General features: G+C 48.8%; 1 protein-coding gene across 1 annotated transcript; it reads right to left on the bottom strand.

Moving 5' to 3' along the window:
- Window positions 1-237: 237 nt before the first annotated feature.
- LOC142364065 (E3 ubiquitin-protein ligase RBBP6-like) lies at window positions 238-6,816 on the bottom strand. Its single transcript, XM_075442431.1, has 3 exons — window positions 6,651-6,816; window positions 1,141-1,240; window positions 238-349 (listed from the first exon to the last, which is right to left on the bottom strand). Exons 1-3 carry the CDS (start codon window positions 6,814-6,816, stop codon window positions 238-240), a joined length of 378 nt encoding a protein of 125 aa, XP_075298546.1.
- Between the last annotated feature and the right edge of the window lie 12,948 nt (window positions 6,817-19,764).

Here is a 19,764-nt window from a genome sequence, read left to right as displayed (position 1 = left end):
GCTGTGCAAACCTCGAACCTATGTGATCTAAAAACGATCCTGCATTATCTGTGCAACACAAAATCATACAGGAAGTATTCCAGCATATTCAATATGAAATACAATGCATCAGTAGGCACAAATACCAATATTCACATTAGAACTGTGCCAGTGATGGCATTCCTCAGCTTTTACTATGCTGAATCGAATACAGTGCATTTACAGCATATACCATGTTTTAAGGCAATGTGTGGAAAATTAGCACAAGGCTACACCGTTTAGAATTAAATGCAGTTTTACAGAAAAAAAGTGTGAGATTGGTTTTTTACGTACTGCTTTTGATGTTCCACTCCCTGGTTCAGTTCGACTTCTGGAAGAAGAAATAAAGGTGATCAGAAGTTAAAATAAAGCACTTGTACCCAGCTTAAAGCAGTGAAAGCAGATTACAGAACCTGAAAACCAAAACAATGTGTTCTGATAGTCTAGTGAATGTCGAAATGTATTTGTATCCAGAAACTGGTCTCTCTTGGGACATGCAGTGCAACTAAAACAAAACCCCTAAGTCACATGTCTACTTCATCACAAATTACTCTAAGAGTTCTAAACTTCTTGTTTGCACGGGTCACCAGCTGGCAAGCCTTGGTCTTTCCTCTATAGGCTCGTGTGCAAAAATACCCAGATTTGGGGCGTAAGAACACTTGCCATATCCCACCCCCCTCCCCCAAATGCAAGAACTAGTCAAACACTGAGAATCAGACTCTTTGGAGGATGGAGCAGATGGTAAGTTTACACTACAATGCAAATGCCTCTCTCTCTCTACTACAAAAGCAGTAAAAGCAAACACAGAGAATAAGGAATCTCTCCACACAGAGGAAACGGGATCTACAGCTTGGGTCTCAGAACAATCAAGCCCAAGAACAAACCCAACAGCATCATCTTAAAAGTTACCATTGTTGGAGTTTGAACCCCATGTCCCAGCAGGCCTAAAAATGTCTGTCTGCTTTGGTGGACACAGGTTAAAATCCACCTCATTCCACCAAAACCTAACAGCAGCTTTAGCAGGAGAGGTACAACCTGAACGCCTCTGTGAACTGACGTCCATAAACCAAGTTAACACCCTGAAACCCCTAACCGAGCAGGCAATGCTTTACAGATACCTACGCAGCATGTGTTTTGCTGGTAGCTCTGAGTCCTCTGGCAGGGATTCTTCTGACAATAACTGATGAGTTCTTCGGAATCAGGGCATTATCGTCAGTGTATTCTGAAAAAAACATGAATTCAGAAAAAAAACCTTTGTGAATTCATAGGAATGTATATTCGTATGTAATTACATAGCACTTCAGAGAATACCTTTACAGCTATGAAAGCAACATTTTATATGTAACATCACGCTTTTGTTGTCTCAAACACACTAACAGTACATTTCAAGTAATCTTTGGGTTTGATCATCAAACACAAGCAGCAAAATCTTTTTCTTTTTTTTAAAAGTAGTTTCAATGCCAACAACAAAAGGGTCTCAGAGGTCACAAAAAGAGAGTCTGCTAATGCATGAAGTTCTTTCCTGATGGAGATTCAGTTGCTTTTGCTTCTGGTAGGCTACAAAACCAGTAGATCTTTGGAGAAAAACAAGGTCTCCCCTGCAGAAACCAGATTGTAACATCTGACTGGCTTGCCCTGCAACAAAACAGGCGCTTGGCTAAAGCATGAAGCTCTGTGCCATTGCCTTCCAAGGTGTTCACTAAAAGTGATTTCCTTCTGCTGCCAGTGCTCAGGACTGACAGAACAGAGAGGAGAGCCTGCCAACTCTGCTTCTGCGAGCTTAATCCGTCAACAGCCACACTTATCAGCTGGGCAGTGCTTCACATTTCAACGGAAACTGTTGGGGTTTAACGCAGCAGCCGGCAACGAGGTCCCGACAGCCGCTCGCTCACTCCTCCCCTTCCCCCCCAGTGTGATGGGGAGCAGAAATGGACAGAAGGGGAAACTCAGGGGCTGAGATAAAGACAGTTTAATAAGACAACAAAGGAAATACTACAGCTACTACTGCTACTGAATATGCAAAACAAACTCTATACAATACAATGTTCCCACCACCTAATGACCGATTCCCAGCCAGTTCCCCAGCAGCGATCACAGAACCTGGAACTTGCAGATTTCATGAATTTTGCAAAATTCCCGCTGAAGACCAAACTCCTGCAAAAGTTCGAACTCCCAGACAGGAGAGGATGCCAACTCATAGAAAAGCGAATTAAAGAAAAAGGATGCCTACCTCCCTGCTAGCCACCCTTACAAATTGAGCGTGCCATCCCTGGCATGGAATATTTCCGCTGCCCAGCTTGGGCTGGCTGTGCTCCCTCCCAGCTCCTGCGCACCTGCTTGTCAGCTGAGCATGGGAGACTGGAAAAGTCCCTGACTTCATAGCAATGACTGAAAACATCCGCATCGTCAGCACTGTTCTCCTACTAAATCCAAAGCACAGCAGCTACTGGGAGGAAGATTAACTCTATCCAAGCTAAAACCAGGACAGTAATGAAACTGCAGTGCTAGGATTTGAATCACAGAAATGTTGGGGCTTTTTTCAGCTTGCTTTCACAAGGAAGGCAGAATTGGCTCAAAGTAAAGCTGTCTCTCCCCTCTTAAGCTAATCGTCTAGTTTGAATTAACCAAAGGGATGTGAATTCTTTCGATTCACTTTTCGCAGAGCAGAGACACTCAAACTAAATCACTTGCAAAGACAGGCTTTAACAGCCTTTCGAAAACAGAGTGTGCCTGAAGCTCTCCATGCTTTGCCTTGGCTTTCACCACGCTAGTCTTCTGCAGAGGAGGGAAGCCTTGTGACCTTTTATATAAAGCCCAAACAAAAAAAAACACTACCTGTGACACTTCGACTGAATAAGCTTAAAATGCAAAGGCCTCTCCACGAGAACAGTGTTTATCTTGTTCTTACACAAGCTGGATAAGATTAAATCTTCTAAAGCACTGTCAGCAGCCATTCCCTGTAATCTGCCGACGGTCTTCAATATCAAAAGCCCTTACCCTGACAGACGAATCGGAACGATACTCTGAAAACCAAAGATGATGTATGTCTAGTCAAGCTCCGTCAGGGTGGTTTTACTCAGTGATCACACACAGAACAGGAATATTTCACAATTTACACTCCATTTTTCAGCATATTATTCCTACAGGCAGGAACCTCTCTCAGACCAAAACATACCTATCAGAAGACAGTATTTCAACAACGAAATGAAAATTTTACTTCTATTTCCAAATGATGGAATCCTTCTTCAGAAAACTGGGAAATCTTTGAGACAAAACTAATTTCCGATCTTAACCCCTACGGAGCCGAACAGCAAGCTTCCTCGGGACTTTGGAGCAGTTTCAAATCATAGGAGAAAGGACTACTAATGACAAAAACAGAAGCTTTTACAGAAGTGCTAGCCTGAAGCCAACAGCTGGAGCTCTTCTCAAAAGGAAAATCTCACCACCACACAGCCACTGTCAAGAAAGGCCTGCCCTGGGGCTGTGTGATGGAGCAGGAGCTCAAACAGCTGTCGGGCCCAGACAAACCACTGCCAGGAGATCGTGCCAGCTGCAGTTCTCAAAGCCCAAAGCAGCTGCTTCTACCTGCTGAACGGAGTCACACAGAGCACTCCTTTTGGTCCACACCACAAACCACTGGACTGAGATTCCAGAGACGGAGGATAAGCAACAGCGGCTCCACAAAAAGACAGGAGTTTGCTGTGCCTGTGCCGGACTGAGGATGGTGGTTGTTCTGCGGATGACTACAAAGGGTAGCACCTCTCCGAGAAAGAGACTGAATATATGAGGATAGCTGGATATGACTAAATATTTTAAAGCACTGTCAGCAGCCATTCCTTGTAATCTGCCTACTGGCATCTCCCAGCAGGAACCTGTTCCCCGAGGGCAGCAGCATCCCCTGGCAGAGACTTGGCAACTCCCAGGACCTACAAAGTAGCGTCCCTCGGCCTCACCACACACCTCAACCTCTGCAAAGTGAGCAGTGACCTCCTGCGCAACAAGGCGACTTTTCACACGTGTCCAAGCAGAGCTCCAACAGAAATACTCAGCAAGCTGGAGGTAACAACATGGGTGATTCCTACTCCCTTTGAGCACAAAACTTGTTTTACTGCCAGTGACGGACAGTGAGTGGCTACTGGGCTTTTCTCAATCTGACCTGAGATTAAAACTAAGGATTCAATTCAGCAAGCTTGCAAAAGCAAAGGAAGATTTGGATGTTATAGTAAAGTCAGGAGCAGAAGAGACAGAACAGTCAGGAAAGAAGTATTTCAAGGAACGAGTGGAGGCAGGCAAGTTAACAGCTACTTTGACTGCTGCCTCATGATGACTTAGAAAGCTTAAATTAACAACTGCATTAGTATCCACAACCTTCTTCCTGCAAAAAAGTACAAACAACTCAAGCCACGCTCTGAAATTTATACTGCTTCACATTTAATGCCCCACTTAAAAATTCCATTTTTCAATTCACCTATAATTCTAAAAATCTGCTAGTTTTAATAATTTGGGTCATATATACGGTATAAACAGGTTACTGAAAAAAGTTCCTACTTTCTTTTATGGCCTGCTTTAATCCACCATTTTGATGCTGACAGCATTGCAAAGGCATCTCTCTGAGCACTGTCTAGAGAAGTATTTTCACTCCGATAAAGGACAGAAGCTCAGCAGAAGTCATCAGAAGGCAAGCCTACATGCGAAACGACAAAGAAAAGCCTTTATTAGGCTTGGATGTCTTGCTCACCAGCTGTTACGTGACTGGGGAAGCGATCTGCAGAGTAAGAGATCAAAATGACTGCTGACATGCCAGACTGCCTCGACCAGAAAACAGGGTACTTCCCAAGAACACATTTTCTCCCTGCTGCTTAAAAATATGCTTTCTCCTCATCTCATTTTTCAACTCTGTTCTAATCAGCACCACTTGCACACTTTGTGACAAACCAGTCCTCTGTGTCGCTGGCACTGCCTCGAAACATCCTGATTAATAGACTGGACTGCTATTTCTGCATTTTCAGCTTCCACCAAAAGAGGATCCCAACCACAGTTGGTATCTCATCCTTGCTTGAATTAGCTAGTGCAGTAGGCCAGATGCTTCATGGAACTTTGATTTGCATTATGATTATACAGTACTGTGCTCCAAAAGAGCACCTGCATTGCTTTGAAAGGATGAGTCAATAAAATCTAACATACTTTCAGTCATTAATCTGATTACACAGACTGCCTGATGCCTTAATGCCTTATTGGCATGGCTTGCCACTTCAGCGTGTGACTGGGAAAGCGAAAGCCGAGCTGGACACCCCGTGGTAATGAACTAAAAGACACCTGCCCTAAGCCCCTGGCCAAGGGACACTGACCTCGCTGACCGCACAGCCCCGAGAGGTCCCAGCCCTGCTGGGGACAGAGCCCGAGCAGCTCCTTCCCAGACAGACCTTGCATGGGCTCCACTGAAACATCATGGTTTTGGAATGGGCACACGGCTTACCCTCAGCTCACCCAGGGAAATGGGGAACTCCAAACCCTTTAGGAAGGCTCCACACAGCAATGCTGCCTGGCAGCCCAGGAATTAATTGCACGCTGAGGCGTAACCAAAGAAATCCCCCACACTAGCACATCAACAAAACGGCACGGGGAAGGGCAAGCCTTAAAAGCTGCTGAAGTGTCTGCTCTGAAATGCTCAGTTTGCGCAGTCTTGAAGACAGCAGCTGTGAGGCCAAATGGTTTCACTCAGAGTTAGCCTGAGGTTTTCTGAAGACATCACATCGTGGCACTACTACAGCTGTCAAGTGCGTGCTGCAACACTGAACTCCAGCAACGGCTGACTTCAAGAGACAGTCTGCCAAGAGCACTGTTCTTCCCTAAAACTATTCATCTAAGGCCAGTTCGGACGCCCATTTTGGTGTTACAGTTTGTTGATTTTGCCTGATAAGCAGAACAGCACATTCTCCAAGTGTTCTGAGTCAGAATGTTACAGAAACCTGAGTCACGGAGTTTGCAGTTCTTCCACAATAATGTGAAAACATCTGTTATAAAAGACAGGTCATGAAATTCACATCAAATTTAATAGAGGCAAGTTAAAATGCATCATTCCTGAGAACAGGCTTTTGGAAGGGAATTCTGCCTTTACAGAACACGCGTCTATAGGAAGCAGGGAAGAGGGCACGCCACCCCCCCACACCCCCACTTTTTAAAACAGGTCCTGATTATCCCCACAGATATCCTCCCAAACCTTTTTAGCATTTTACCTAGAAGAATTCCAGGACACCAAAGCTTCTGTGAGCGCTAAATGTCGCCCATCAACCACATATTCCTCCATGCCTAGCTCTGCTCTAAAGCACGGATCCGAAGGCCGTCGTCAGAACAGCAGCCCCAAACAAACAGCTCTGTGAGGCCTCAATACAAGTCACAGCTACCGGTCGTGGCTGAATGGCATTAACGCTGCCCACCCCGCGTATCCCCGGTGCCGCTGGCCCTCCTGATCCCCCGCACGCTGGCGGGACGAGCCCCAGGCTGACTCACGCTACGCTGAGTTGAGCTGCAAAGAGCAGAGCGGGGCTCCCGCAGGCTGCAGCCCCATGCGGTGGTCTGCAACTCCACCAGCCGGGCGGTCCCCGAGGCCCCGTGCCCGCCGCCCCACTCACCTTCTTTGCTCTGGGCGTCGGTGATCTGCAGGTCGCAGTTGGATGCCTTCAGCTGCTCGCGGCCCATGATCTGGCGCTTGAGGTCATGCAGGGAGATGTGGAGGCCGTGGAAGCTGATGGTATCAAAGTCCAGTTTGGCAGAGAACTTGTAGTGCACGCCAGGCATGGCTGGGGCCAGGCGGTGCCTGCTCCGCGACGGCGTCTGCTGGTGGGCGGGAGGACGATGGGGAGAGGCCTCCGCGGCCCCGGCTCAGCCTTGGCTCCCTCTCGTGCACCCAGCGCTGCCAGGCACGACCGCTGGCGACGGCACCAACAGAACCCCTGCCTCATGGTTCCAGTGAGGGGTTTCCCGGCCGACAGCCGCAAGCACGTCACTGTGCACGCAATGGCACACGGCAACCACCCCCCGCGCCTCATGTGACCCAGCACATTGTGACAAAAGGCCCCGTCACGCGGGCGGGGAGTCCCGCCCTCTTCCTCCTAACACCTCTGAGAGCCATATTACCTAAATATAATAAAAAAGGCTTGTTGTAGTCTGGCAGGGCTAACGAGGGAGCTTCCATGACTGCTGGGTTTACATCTTTCAATGCCTTTTGGGCTGCCAGAGTCCGGAAACCCTCCGCATTTCCTCTTTAACCAAGGGATAGAGGTTTTTGCTCTTTGTGTCTGTTTGTTTCTCCTGTTAATGGGGATTTGGAAGCCTAGGTTTTCACATGGTAGCCTGGCTTATAAGCCTGTGGCGGAATACGGATTATACGTATTCATTCCAGAAGTCGGCCATAGCCACAGTCCAAACTCCAGCAGCAGAGGCAAACAAGCCTGGCTGTTGGATATGCACCAAAGCCCACCCTCTACCAGAAACCACCTCTCCTTGCTATCTGTCCCCTTAAAGTCTCAGTGGGACCAGGACAGGTACTGCATTATGAATCTTCACTGAAGAAAGCAAGCATACCGCCCTTATGCCAGGAGGGGTTTGTCTGTAGTCTGAAAGGAGACACCTGCATTTGCCTGGAAAGCCAACCTATGGACCAGCTTACCCGCTCTGCAGGGCTGCGAATTGCAAATGCCAACAGACCCTTAAAATTAATAGAATGGATGGAAAGGTACAGTTCTGGTCTTAGGAGCACACAGATGAAAAGGGGAATCTTATGCCTGGCATGTTCCACAGATCTGTTCCTACGCCTAACGGCAACGGGTACTCCTCCACAGATTTTTCCAAAACCTTGCTATGCCCCAGATCCACTGAACGTGGAAGGGAGATGCTCCAGAAGCCCTTACACAAAACCTATTGTGATAAGCCATCTCGCCGTCGATTTCTTCCTGGATGGAGTTTATCAGGCCCTGCCGACCCTGAGACAACGTGGTTATTCACAGACAGATTAACTTGGTACTCTGCAAGAGTCCATACCCAAACTCGAGACACCAAGGCCTTAGTCAGTGTGCAGGTACAGTACTAACCCAGACACGAACCCCAGCGTGTCACTTCATCCCAAGTGCCACATTCACCGCACCTTCTTCCATTGCCTCGCGCCGATGAATTGTTTTCCAGGCTCTTCCATCCCGTCGCAGCTCAGGTAGCTGCACTCTGGCTCAGGGCTGACTGGGGAACTTCTCAGTGCTTGAACTTTGCTTCGGACTTGGTACGAGCACGAGACTTCACCCCTTTGGCTTGGCCCCCAGCAGAAGGCAGGCAGGCTGCAGGTCTGCAAGAGGTTGGATAGAACTGAGCTTGTACACCTACCAGAGATTAAAAACCAATCAAAGGAAAAGCCCAGAGACACTGCGTTAGAGAGTGGCAGAAAGAAACATCGTGGCTGGTCACTGTTTACGACACAGGGTTTGGAAGTCAGGAGACTGGAGCTCCCAGCAGACTCCACTGTTTGAATGGAAACACCCCTGAGCTTTTGATCCGGACAGAAATATCACAGACTGCCCCCATCTCAACTTTGCAGTTGCCTGAAGCTTTTGGTTGTCTATGCCCAGTTCTCTTCCACGCTAACAGAGTATGTTTAACCTGCAAAACAGCACTACAAACAGGCAGCCAAACGCCTCTTCTCTCCAAGATGTGAAAAGTGCAGGTAAAGACAGCACAGGTACCATGACCAGTCTTCTGGTCTGAGTCAGGTTTTAAAAAGCAAAGTCTTCTGCACCTCTGTTTTCCAGCTGCTGCCAACAGCTGCAGAAAGGGTCTGGTGCTGATCAGCTGGAGGATCGATGCTCACTGCCAAACTCCAGAAGAGGACATTACACCTCAGGCTGCAGACTCTGAGCCCAGCCTGAAGGACTGAGTGACCTGTCTCTGGCCATCGGGCTGACTGCAGCATTGCACATGCCCTGGCTTCTCAAGCTCTTCCCCAGCAGTCCCCTCCTGGCCACTCTGCTACAGGCTGCCATAGGGTCTCAGGGACCCATATTCAGGACCCACTCTGGCATCTCCCATCAAGAACGTTACTGAGATGCTCTCCCAGCACACTGTGCTCCTCTCACCTCTTCTGGTCTCTCTGCATTGTCCGTTTCTGATCTCCTGCCACAGGTTCTGACCTTCCCTCAGATTCACACTGCTCATAACAGTCCCTCGCTTCAAGGAAGTCAACAAAATGACCACATTCTCCAGGTCCTTGTCTCTCATGGGAACTTCAGTCGGACAGCCAATACAGAAAATGGCAGTGTGATCACAAAAGCATCAAGGCTTGCCCCAGAGGTAGGCAGGGTGAGATTTTCTGGTGTTCTGCAGGGAAGCACAGCACAAAGAAACCTGGTGAGGTTTAAGCATTTACAACTTTACTGGGCTTTAACAGGCTTCTGCTGCCTTCTGCAGACCTCTTGGCTGTTAACACGCCAAACTTCCCAGCCCCCTAGGATGTGAGATGGCTTGTTTTGGCTTGGACTAGGCTATCAGTTAACACCTGCACTGCTGAACCCTCGCTGACCTGAGTGTGCTCCTCACAGCTCTGTCCCCTGCACCCTGTGGGAAGGGAGGCTCAGAGTAAACAGTGCTGCACAGATACAGGCTGATGGCAGCACAATGGGAATATATATATGAGATTGGCGGGGAAAAGGTCGAGTATCGACACTGGGAAACATGATGCCAGTTCAGTGTCTGCAGCAGGATCCAGGCAGCTGCAGAACTTAGCAGTGACTCTCTTTGGAGACCATAAGGCAACGGGGACCCTCACTCCCACAACTGGCCCTCAATGACATCCCACTTCTCATATCCCTGCTCTCCCTTTCCCCTCCAGCTTTCCAGACTGTGGGAGTTGTCCTCTAAGGGTAAGACAAGAGAAAGTGCCCCTTGCTGAACCGCCACCATTTCCCCCACTGGAACCACCCCAGGTCTGCACACAAGGACATCGGGCAGTGGCAGCAGTTCACTCCCGTTCTGCTCCCTCCATACCCCTTTGACCACTTGAATGAAGTCTGCTCCCGGGATCTTCCTCCTGCCCACAACAGCCTCCCTAAAGAACTCGACTATCGGCCACTTCTGTTTGCACAGGAGGTTATGCATCACGATGAGATCCTGAGGTGCACAAAGAAGGGGGAGCCGTCCTTCCCCTAGGGCCATAGGTCCTCTCTGGTGGTGAACACTGGAAAAGATCAGAAAACACCCTGAGAGCACCCATACCCACAGTCACTGTGCCAGCAGGTGTGACACCATCTGGGGTAAAGCAGCGCAACTCTACTGACCTGCTCTTCTCTCTCCTGTCTTCCCTTTCTTCTGAGGGTTTCCGTCAGCAGGGTTTGCTCCTGAGTTCCTGCAGATGTAACCAGAAACCCTTCTGTTACGGCCTAGGAAATAACTCACCCAGCAGCTATTTTTCAGAAAGGGCTACGGTTACTTGTCTGACACCAGCAATGCCCAGACAGAGCTTCTGATGCACCTCCTGAGCACAGGGATGCAGACAAGGGGCTGCTAACACTTAGAGTAACCCACATCATTTAAGAACACACAACAGGGACTTGAATGTGAAAATGAGCACAAAGGCAGGCGTCTTCTCACAATCACTACCTCTTTGTTTTTCATGTCCATATTTTCCTCACCATGAGGAGGAAACACAGACTCTGCAGGCCCTGCAGTCAAATAGCGTTCTGGGGGACAGGCGAGAGAAGAAAGCAGAGAGACCTGAACAGGGAATTTTCAAATGGATGATGAATCAAGTAGAAGCAATGGCAAAGTGTAGTACCAATTTACAGAAATTTAAACTTGACGGAACTGAGTAGTAGAAGTGAGTATTACAGAGAAGTAGAGGGCAGCACTGCAATCAGAAGGGTAAGCAACGCAGACAGCTCTAACCGCAGTTTTTCACCTGATTGCCTTAAACAAAACAGGCTTGAGATCCCCATTGCTCATTTCACCCTGGAACAGTCTCATTCCTCCTCTGACAGCCACTGTGCACCTGGCTGAGGACTGACACAATCCACACAAGGAGTAACCAAAGCTAAACACCGTACTTTCCTGGGTGAAATCTCACTGTTATTGCAGGAACCAGGAAGTAAAAAATCCCTGACAGGCTGACTGGAGCATCCCGGCTGTTATAAATCCACCCACCCTCGGTACCCCCATTTCCCAAGAGCTGGCAGCACAGCTTGGGTGGGGGGAAAGGCACAAATCAGACCTCGGGGCCGAGACTCAGGCACAAACATCTGCCAAGGGAGCCGCATCCAGCCAGGAGCGCTCCCCACTGGCTTCTCTGACAGCTCAGCCCTGGGGCGTGCTCCCACCAGGAGGGAGAAACCACTCCCATGTCTGGAAATCCCCGTTTATGACAGGCTGTCAGCAGAGAGGGGTGCTCCACGAGCACGAGCCCCACACGACAGCCTGGGGACAGCAGAGGCCCCGGTCTGTCACCACCAGCTGAGCCCTGGGGCGCAGGGCTGGGAACGGGGCCACGGCCGGGCCTGGGGGGAGAAGGGCTCCAGCTCCCTCCCCCGGCCCCTCCGCACGGGGAGATCCCTGATGCTGCTGCTGCTGCTGCTGCTGCTGCTGCTGCTGCTGCTGCTGCTGCTCCCCCAGCCCGGCCCTGCCCCAGCCCTGCTCTCCCTCGCCCCGGCTGCCCCCCCCCCCCCATCTCTCACCTCTTTCTCCTCAGGCCCCTCGGCCTCTGCCCCCCCCCCCCCCGGCCCTGCCCCAGCCCGGCTGGGACTGACAGACCGCCTCCGGCTCCACTGATTGGCTCAGCTGTGGCTGGTGGGCGGGCACAGACAGCCCGGGCCTCTCCTCACAGCTCCGCTGATTGGCTCAGCCATGGCCAGTGGGCGGGCAAAGGCAGCCCCAGGCCTGTCCTCACAGCTCCGCTGATTGGCTCAGCCATGGCTAGTGGGCGGGCACAGGCAGTCCGGGCCTGTCCTCACAGCTCCGCTGATTGGCTCAGCTGTGGCCAGTGGGCAGGCACAGGCGGCCCGGGCCTCTCCTCCCAGCCCTGTCAGGGATTTCTGGTTTCCTGCCCACACCTTCCCTTTTCCCCAGAGTTTTCTCCCCCCCCCCCCCCCCGCCCCCCTCTCTTGCAGGCCATGGTGAGCTGACTCTGCACAGACCGTCCCGTGGGTGGCACGGGCTGTGAGCACAGGCTGGTCGGTGCCTCAGAGCTGCGGGCTGAGCTGTGCTGCCGCTGGAGGCCGGGTGGGTGTGGGCCGCGGGCAGAGGTGCTTTTTGCCGGTCGTTATTGCTGTGGGGGCCTGTGGCAGCGGTGGGAAGGTCGTCAGCCTGCAGCTCTGCAGCAGCTGAAGCTGCCCTGAAGGAGTTGTAATGGCAGGTGCTGCTCTGGGTGTTTTGTTTTCAGTAATGGTGTCACTGAGTTGGAATTGTGTCTGTGTGATCAGGTGCTGGGGATCTTCTGGTGCTGCTCTGCTGTTTCTGGAGCACGACCTGAGAGCCTTTGTCACCCAGAGCTTTCCTGTCTGTGCCCAGAGGAGCGATGGCCATGGCGCTGAATGACTCCCGTGAGTAACGGCTTCCCCAGTAGGCTTGGGGTTAGCGAATGCCCATGGACAAACAAATGCAGAATGTGTTTCCTCCAAGGATTTTGATGTGCTGCCACTCTAGAGTGAATCTGAAGATGTTTTGACCTCCTTCTCCTCCTCTTTCTCTTCTCTGTTCTTCCTTCTCCTCCTCTTTCTCTTCTCTGTTCTTCCTTCTGCTTTTCCTCCTCCTGCTCCTCCTCCTCTGGTTCTTCATCATCCTCTTCCTCTTTCTCCTGTTCTTCCACATCCTGCTACTTCTCCTGTTCTTCTTTGCCTTGTTTTTCCTCCTCTTTCTCTCATTCCTCCTTTTTCTCCTGTTCCTCTTCCCTCCTCCTCTGCCTTCCTCTTCCTCCGTCTCATTCCCACGCATCCTGTCGCTGGATCCCCAGGAGAAGAGTTCAGCACCTCCCTCTGCACATCCTCTCCTCGGGAAGCTGTGGAGAGTGGTGAGGTGGCCCCTCAGGCTCTTTTTCTCCAAACCAGACTATTGCAGTGCACTCAGCTGCCCAGCATCCATCTGCCGAGCATCTGCCCATGCCGGGCCCTTTCTCCACAGAGGAGAAGCAATGCTGGTGGCACCAAGGCTGGCTGGAGGGCAGCAGCACGGGCACCTCTCCCTGGCTTTTCCCCACCGGGCAGCCTGCTGCGTGTGCTGGTGCCTGGTGTTGTCCCTCCCCAGGGGCAGGACTCTGCGCTTCCTGGGCTGCACTTGTTGGGGCTCTGTTGGGGCAGGGTGTGACCCTGGGCTGGTGCAGAGAGCAGCACCACGTCATGACTCCGTGCAGGAGCTGGGGTTTGGGTGCCACTGTCGCGAGGCTGCACCCAGCAGTGCAGGCTGGTTGGGGAGCAGTGCCCCGAGATGTGGGGGCAGAGGGTGTGGGGAAGAGGGGGATGGGCTGGGTGGTGAGCGATGAGGCACGGGCTGGCCCTGGAGACCCCTGGGCTGGAGACACTGGCCCAGGGACCAGCTGAGAGCTGCAGGCCCGGAGCTGGGCAGCATTTGCCTTGGGAGAGAACAACAAAACACTGCCTGGCACACAGAGAAGGACCCCTCAGTATTCACATCCCACCCCTCCCTGTAAAAGAAAGCTAAAAAGGGTGAAGACAGCAATGCCATCTGCACTGTTGGTAACACTGAGGCTTTTTCTGTCGTTTTAATGAAATTTTTTTATTCGGATAATTGCATCTGGGGGGCTGGGAGCCCTTGAGGGCCAGCGCGTGCCGCAGCTGATGGCCCAGTCCCGGTTTGGTCGTCTGGTGAGGGCCCCTCCAGTGTCCCTGGTGTGGTGCTGGCCTCTTGTTGGCTGGAGAGTCCTCAGAGCTGCTGGTGCTCATCTTTCAGGGTGGCCGTGGCCCCCCAGGAGAGTTCCCTGTCCCGGTTGGAAGTGGAGAGCCTGGGCACAGCCTCCCTGGACTCCTCCTGGGGCTCTTCTTGCTCCGTGGGGATGGCAGCAGGAGCAGCGGGGTGGCTGGCGGGTGCCCACCAACAGCGGTGGATGAGGTGCCGAGGAGCTCGTCTGTGCCGGATATCGCAGGGCTGCCGGGGGAGGCAGAGACCCTCCTCAGGAGGCAGCGGGGCCGGGGGCATCTTGGTCAACGTGGCCATGATGGTGTCTTCCACCATGGCTGCCTCCAACCCCCTGTTGTCAAAGATCTCCTCCAGCTCCTTATGGACCCAGGGCTGCAGGGTCTGCAGGAGCATTGGGTGGTTCTGGAAAAGGTTCATCCCGTTCGGGGTACAATACAATACAGACAATAATAAACTGTATAGCGCAGTCCCATACCTACCATACCCACAATACCCACAATAGCTGCAAAACAATAAATACTATACAATACATACTGTACAGTGCAATGCATACTCTACATAGAGTAAACTACATGCAACATATTATAAAACAAAATACCTTAGAAAACTAAATACTCTAGAATGAATAAACTGTTATAAATACTATACCATACATTAGGACAGGACACATACAATACACACAAGGCAATGCAAGAAAAAATACAATACATGCAATACAATACCTACAATATGGTATACAGTACATACAAGACAATACAAAACAATACAAAACACAGTACCGTTTTTTCAATACAATACCAAAGCAATGCAAAATACAATGCACAGAATACTATAGAATGCACAGTGGAATACATCAAATTTAAAAAATACTGTATGATAACACAATACGTAAAATAACAAAATACCACACAGGACATGAAAATGCACAGATACGGTACAATAAATACCATCCCTTACAACACAACACATACCATACATTCCATGTCATTCACTAAACAACACAAAATATACAGTGCAGTGCAAACAACACAAAATGCATTACATACAATACAGAACACTATACGTACCATACATGCCATACAAGACACACCATACCATATGTAGCACACGGTACATAGCACACCATTCCGTACCATACAATACATATCATGAAATACATACCATACAGGACAATGCAGTGCAGTACATACAATTCACTGCATAGAGTAAGCTACGTACATACCATACCCTACAATACCACACGGTTCATAAAATACAACGCATACAGTACAGTAGATACAATCCAAGAGCACAAACAGTGCAATACAATACAATACATACAATAAATACGATAACGTCATATGATACATACGATACACAGTGCAATACACTCTGTAGAATACATACCATACGGTACAAAATACAACACAAAGACATTCAATATGCTACAGAACACAATACAAAACAATAACTGCCACACCATACAATACAGTGTGTACAACACAACACACACAATGCATGAAATACAATTAATACCGTACCATACAGTGCAAAATATCATACAATACATACAACCCAATGCAAACTATAATGCAATGCGTATAACACAAAGCAAAATACCATACAGTGCCATGCCATATTGTACCATACCATGCTGTACCATACATTTCCATGCTGTACCATACAGTGCCATACCGTACCCTACCACACCACACCAGACCACACCATCCCTACCTGTGACGGATGCCCTCCTCCTGTCTGACCTAACTGAACTCTGGTCCACGCAGATGCTCAGCAAGTCAGCCTGGCCAAAGTTACTCGCGTTGTGTGAGCGGTCAGTGGGAGCTCAGCACCCAAACCAAAAAAAGTGGTTTGGCTGGAGACTTGCCTGAGAAGGGACCGAAACTGCATGAACGCAGCAGAAAATCTGACCACAAATCAACCACTTTATGCCGTTAAGTATCTGCAGTCATCAGGGTCCGCTGAGCTCTCCCTCCACAGCAGCTGGCTGCATGGCCGTGACCTCCCCTGGATCTCCCAAGGTCACCCCTCGGGGCTGAGAGGTCCCTGACCTGACCCCACACACCGGTGGCTTGGTAAGTGACATTTTGTGCATGCATGTGACATTTAAGATACACTTAGTAAGCTTACGCAATAGTCGTTGTTTCCCGTACTGACTTCCAGTGTAGCAGATGATAGCAGAGTATTGACCACCAGTCCTTCTGTATTTTATTAAATATTTTGCATACCGAAATGTAGTGATTAGAACTGAATGAATTAACTGCTAGCTCAGATCTGAGTGATCTCTGACTCTTCTCCTGTGTCAATACCATACCTACCACGCATACAATACCATACACGCCAAACAAAGCCATACATACCATAGACACCTCAATGCCGTAGCTTACCCTGAGGACCATACAATGGCATACCGTACCATACCATACCCACAGCATCACACCGTACCCACTGCATAGTACAAAAGACACCACACCTTACAAAACAAAACACTGTATGTACCATACCATGCCTCACACATACAACAAATGCAACGCAGAATGGAATACAATTGAAAATGTAACGCAAGACGTTCAAAACAATACCGTACCGTACCCAATGCCATACCATACCCACAACCAAAATACCATACCATACCGTATGTACCAGACAAACAGTAGAACATACAGTACCAGACCATGCCTACCATACCTACAAACCGTGCCACGGAAACCGCACCACACATGCAGTGCATACCAGACAATCCTACCTACCCTCACTGTACAAAATACAGCACATTACAAAATGCAACACTGTAAATGCCATACCATACAGAATAACACAAAATACTGTATGAAACACGCTACACACAATGCAATAGAAACACGACGATACAAAAAATACGATACAATACAAAATACAACACGTACAATGGAGCCTATAGCCCTCCATCTCAGAACTCCAGCTGTGGGACTCATTCCGCCGTGTCTCGCTTATCCCAGTGGATCTGTGATGGAATACACCACATGTTGTGTGCACTCTTGTACAAGACAGCCTGCAATACTGCAGGGCCATACAACACAAACCAAAGTCCAGTGCAAGCCATACACTACAGGCTGTACGGTACAAGCCACGCCACACATAAAACACACTGCAAAATACATTGCAACGCAAAATGCATTACAATACGTACAATACAATAAATATCGTACAGTAGAATACAGTATATAAAATACGATACAAAACCCCCACAATACAATACAGAATTCAATACAATTCAAAATACAGTACGCACAATGCAATAAATACAACACCATGCCCTACAGTACATACCATACAACACCACACACACAATGCACACCATGGAACACGTGCATTACAATGATGCCATAGCATGACGTACAGTACATGCAATGCAACGCAACGCAAAAACCACAGAGCACATACATTCAATAGAAAATACAACACAAGCAACACAACACCTACTATAGCACACACTATATATGTTACATACTATCAAATGCACACAATACAATACAAAATACAGTAGAAAAGAAATTACAGTACCTACAGCACAAAACACACAACAGAGAGAAGACAATACACACCGCGCAATGCAATACAAGGTGTACACAACATACAGTACATACAGTACCTACAGGCTGTACAACCTATACAATCACAGAATCACAGAATCAGAGAATAGTAGGGGTTGGAAGGGACCTCTGTGGGTCATCTAGTCCAACCCACCTGCCGAAGCAGGGTCACCTACAGCAGGCAAAATACAATACATACCATAAAATAGAATACAATCGATACAATGCACAACATAAAATACAATGCACACCATACCATACATACCATACCATACAATGCGTACCATACAACACAATTCCCACTGGACTAGAAAATACAATACAATAAATACCATGCCATGTACTACACCCAAAATAATACATAGAATACATACAATAAAATAAATACCGTAACATACATTAAAGAAAACACATAAAATACAGTATAGTACATCAAATACATAAAATTCAATGCAAAATACAGTACAATGCCATACCATACAATGCCAGACCATAAATTACCATACCATACACTACCATACCATACATTACATACCGTATGTTACAATATAATACAAAAAAATACATAAAATACAATAAAAAACAAACCATACAATACAGACAATACTTACAAAAAATAAATACCACACCTTACAATACATTGCATACAATAAAATAAATGCCATACCATAAAATAGAACACCAGACTTACAATACAAACAGTACAATGCAATACAAAAGAGAATCAAACCCCACACAATACACACAACACAACACACAGAACAGACCAAACCCAGTACAACACAGAACCCAGTGTAATACACCGCATACCATACATTCCGTACCATTCTGTATTCTACACACCATACATATAATACAATATGAAATACAATGCAAAACGAAGCACAGCATCCAAAATAAATACAATAGAAACAGTTAGACAACACACTGCGTAGAGCACAACAGCATACTACACAATAAATACAGTGCAATTGCAATAGAAAAATAAAATACAAATTAGAAACATACAACATGATGCAGACAATGCCCTACAATACACAAAACACAAAACAATACCCACAGTACCGTACCATGCCTACCATACCACACAATACACACAATACACTACACAAAACAATAAACAATACAGCAGAAAATACATGATAGGATGTAATACAAAAAATAAAATAAATACGGTACAGTACAATGCACACAATACGATACATACTCTATGACACAATACATACCACACAACATATACAACACATACAGTACAATAGATACACACCACACAGCACAGACAATACGACACCATAACAAAACTTGCCTTTCGATATATAGCACACTGTTCATGCCAAACACCATACACCCCAATGCCACATCCCCAAGACCATACCCCCAATACCAAAACCACAAAATACACCACACTGTACAAAATACACAGCACAGAAACGCCGTACACACCACACCGTGCATACATTGAACGCAATGCAAAATCTGACGCCACACAGAATGTAACGCAGACAGCACAGCACCATACCCCATACCATGCCCAGCGCTGTGCCACACGGGCAGTACAAAACTGAATACAATTCTTACAGTACAGACCATACCGTCCCTACCAGACAAAATACCCTACCATACCAAATAAAAAACCGTACTATACCAGATACGAAACCATACCATACAAAATACAATAATACACGATACATACCACACAATACATGCCATGGAGCACACACTGCACCATACAAGGCTTACCATCCTATAGCGTCCTGTACCGTTCAAAATGCCATCCACACCATCCAAAATGCCATCCACACCACAAATACCTTATCATGCACTAAACTCCACACCATGCAGCAGACCCAACACGCAGCAGAGGGTACAGCGCACACCACAGAAGACAGGACACAACACACACCGTCCCAAACAGCGCCGTGGCAGCCCTGAGCTCACCTCCAGCTCTCCCGTGGGTGTCCTCCGACCCCTCCATTCCCGCTTAAAGCCCTCTCCGTCCGTCCCGCCGGCTGACCAGGGCCGTACCCACACGCCCGGGGCCTCCTCCCGATCCCACCGAGGTCCCTGGGAGGGTGAGGAGGGTTCCACCGACAGCCCCGAGCAGTGCCCTGCTGCCGCCCCTGCCCAGCCCTCCACTGAGCCTTGCTCCCGGCACACAGACGGCCCCTGGCCCTGCCGCGCTGGCCGTGCCCACGCCGAGCTGGGCTGTGCGTGCCGCGGACGGCAGAGCCCAGCTCCGCGGCTTGGGGTCCCTCCCGGACACCCCTCCGCCTGC

Source organism: Opisthocomus hoazin, chromosome 24 (genome assembly GCF_030867145.1).
Source record: "Opisthocomus hoazin isolate bOpiHoa1 chromosome 24, bOpiHoa1.hap1, whole genome shotgun sequence".
Taxonomy (NCBI): domain Eukaryota; kingdom Metazoa; phylum Chordata; class Aves; order Opisthocomiformes; family Opisthocomidae; genus Opisthocomus; species Opisthocomus hoazin.
This window is presented reverse-complemented; position numbering and strand designations above follow the sequence as displayed.

Excerpts from the sequence above, each read along its gene's own strand:
- LOC142364065 (XM_075442431.1), bottom strand. The coding sequence starts at position 6,816 with ATGCCTGGCGTGCACTACAAGTTCTCTGCCAAACTGGACTTTGATACC. Across the intron at positions 1,241-6,650 it reads CGACGCCCAGAGCAAAGAAG|AATACACTGACGATAATGCC; the intron begins GTGAGTGGGGCG and ends TGTTTTTTTCAG. Across the intron at positions 350-1,140 it reads ACCAGCAAAACACATGCTGC|AAGTCGAACTGAACCAGGGA; the intron begins GTAGGTATCTGT and ends TTCTTCTTCCAG.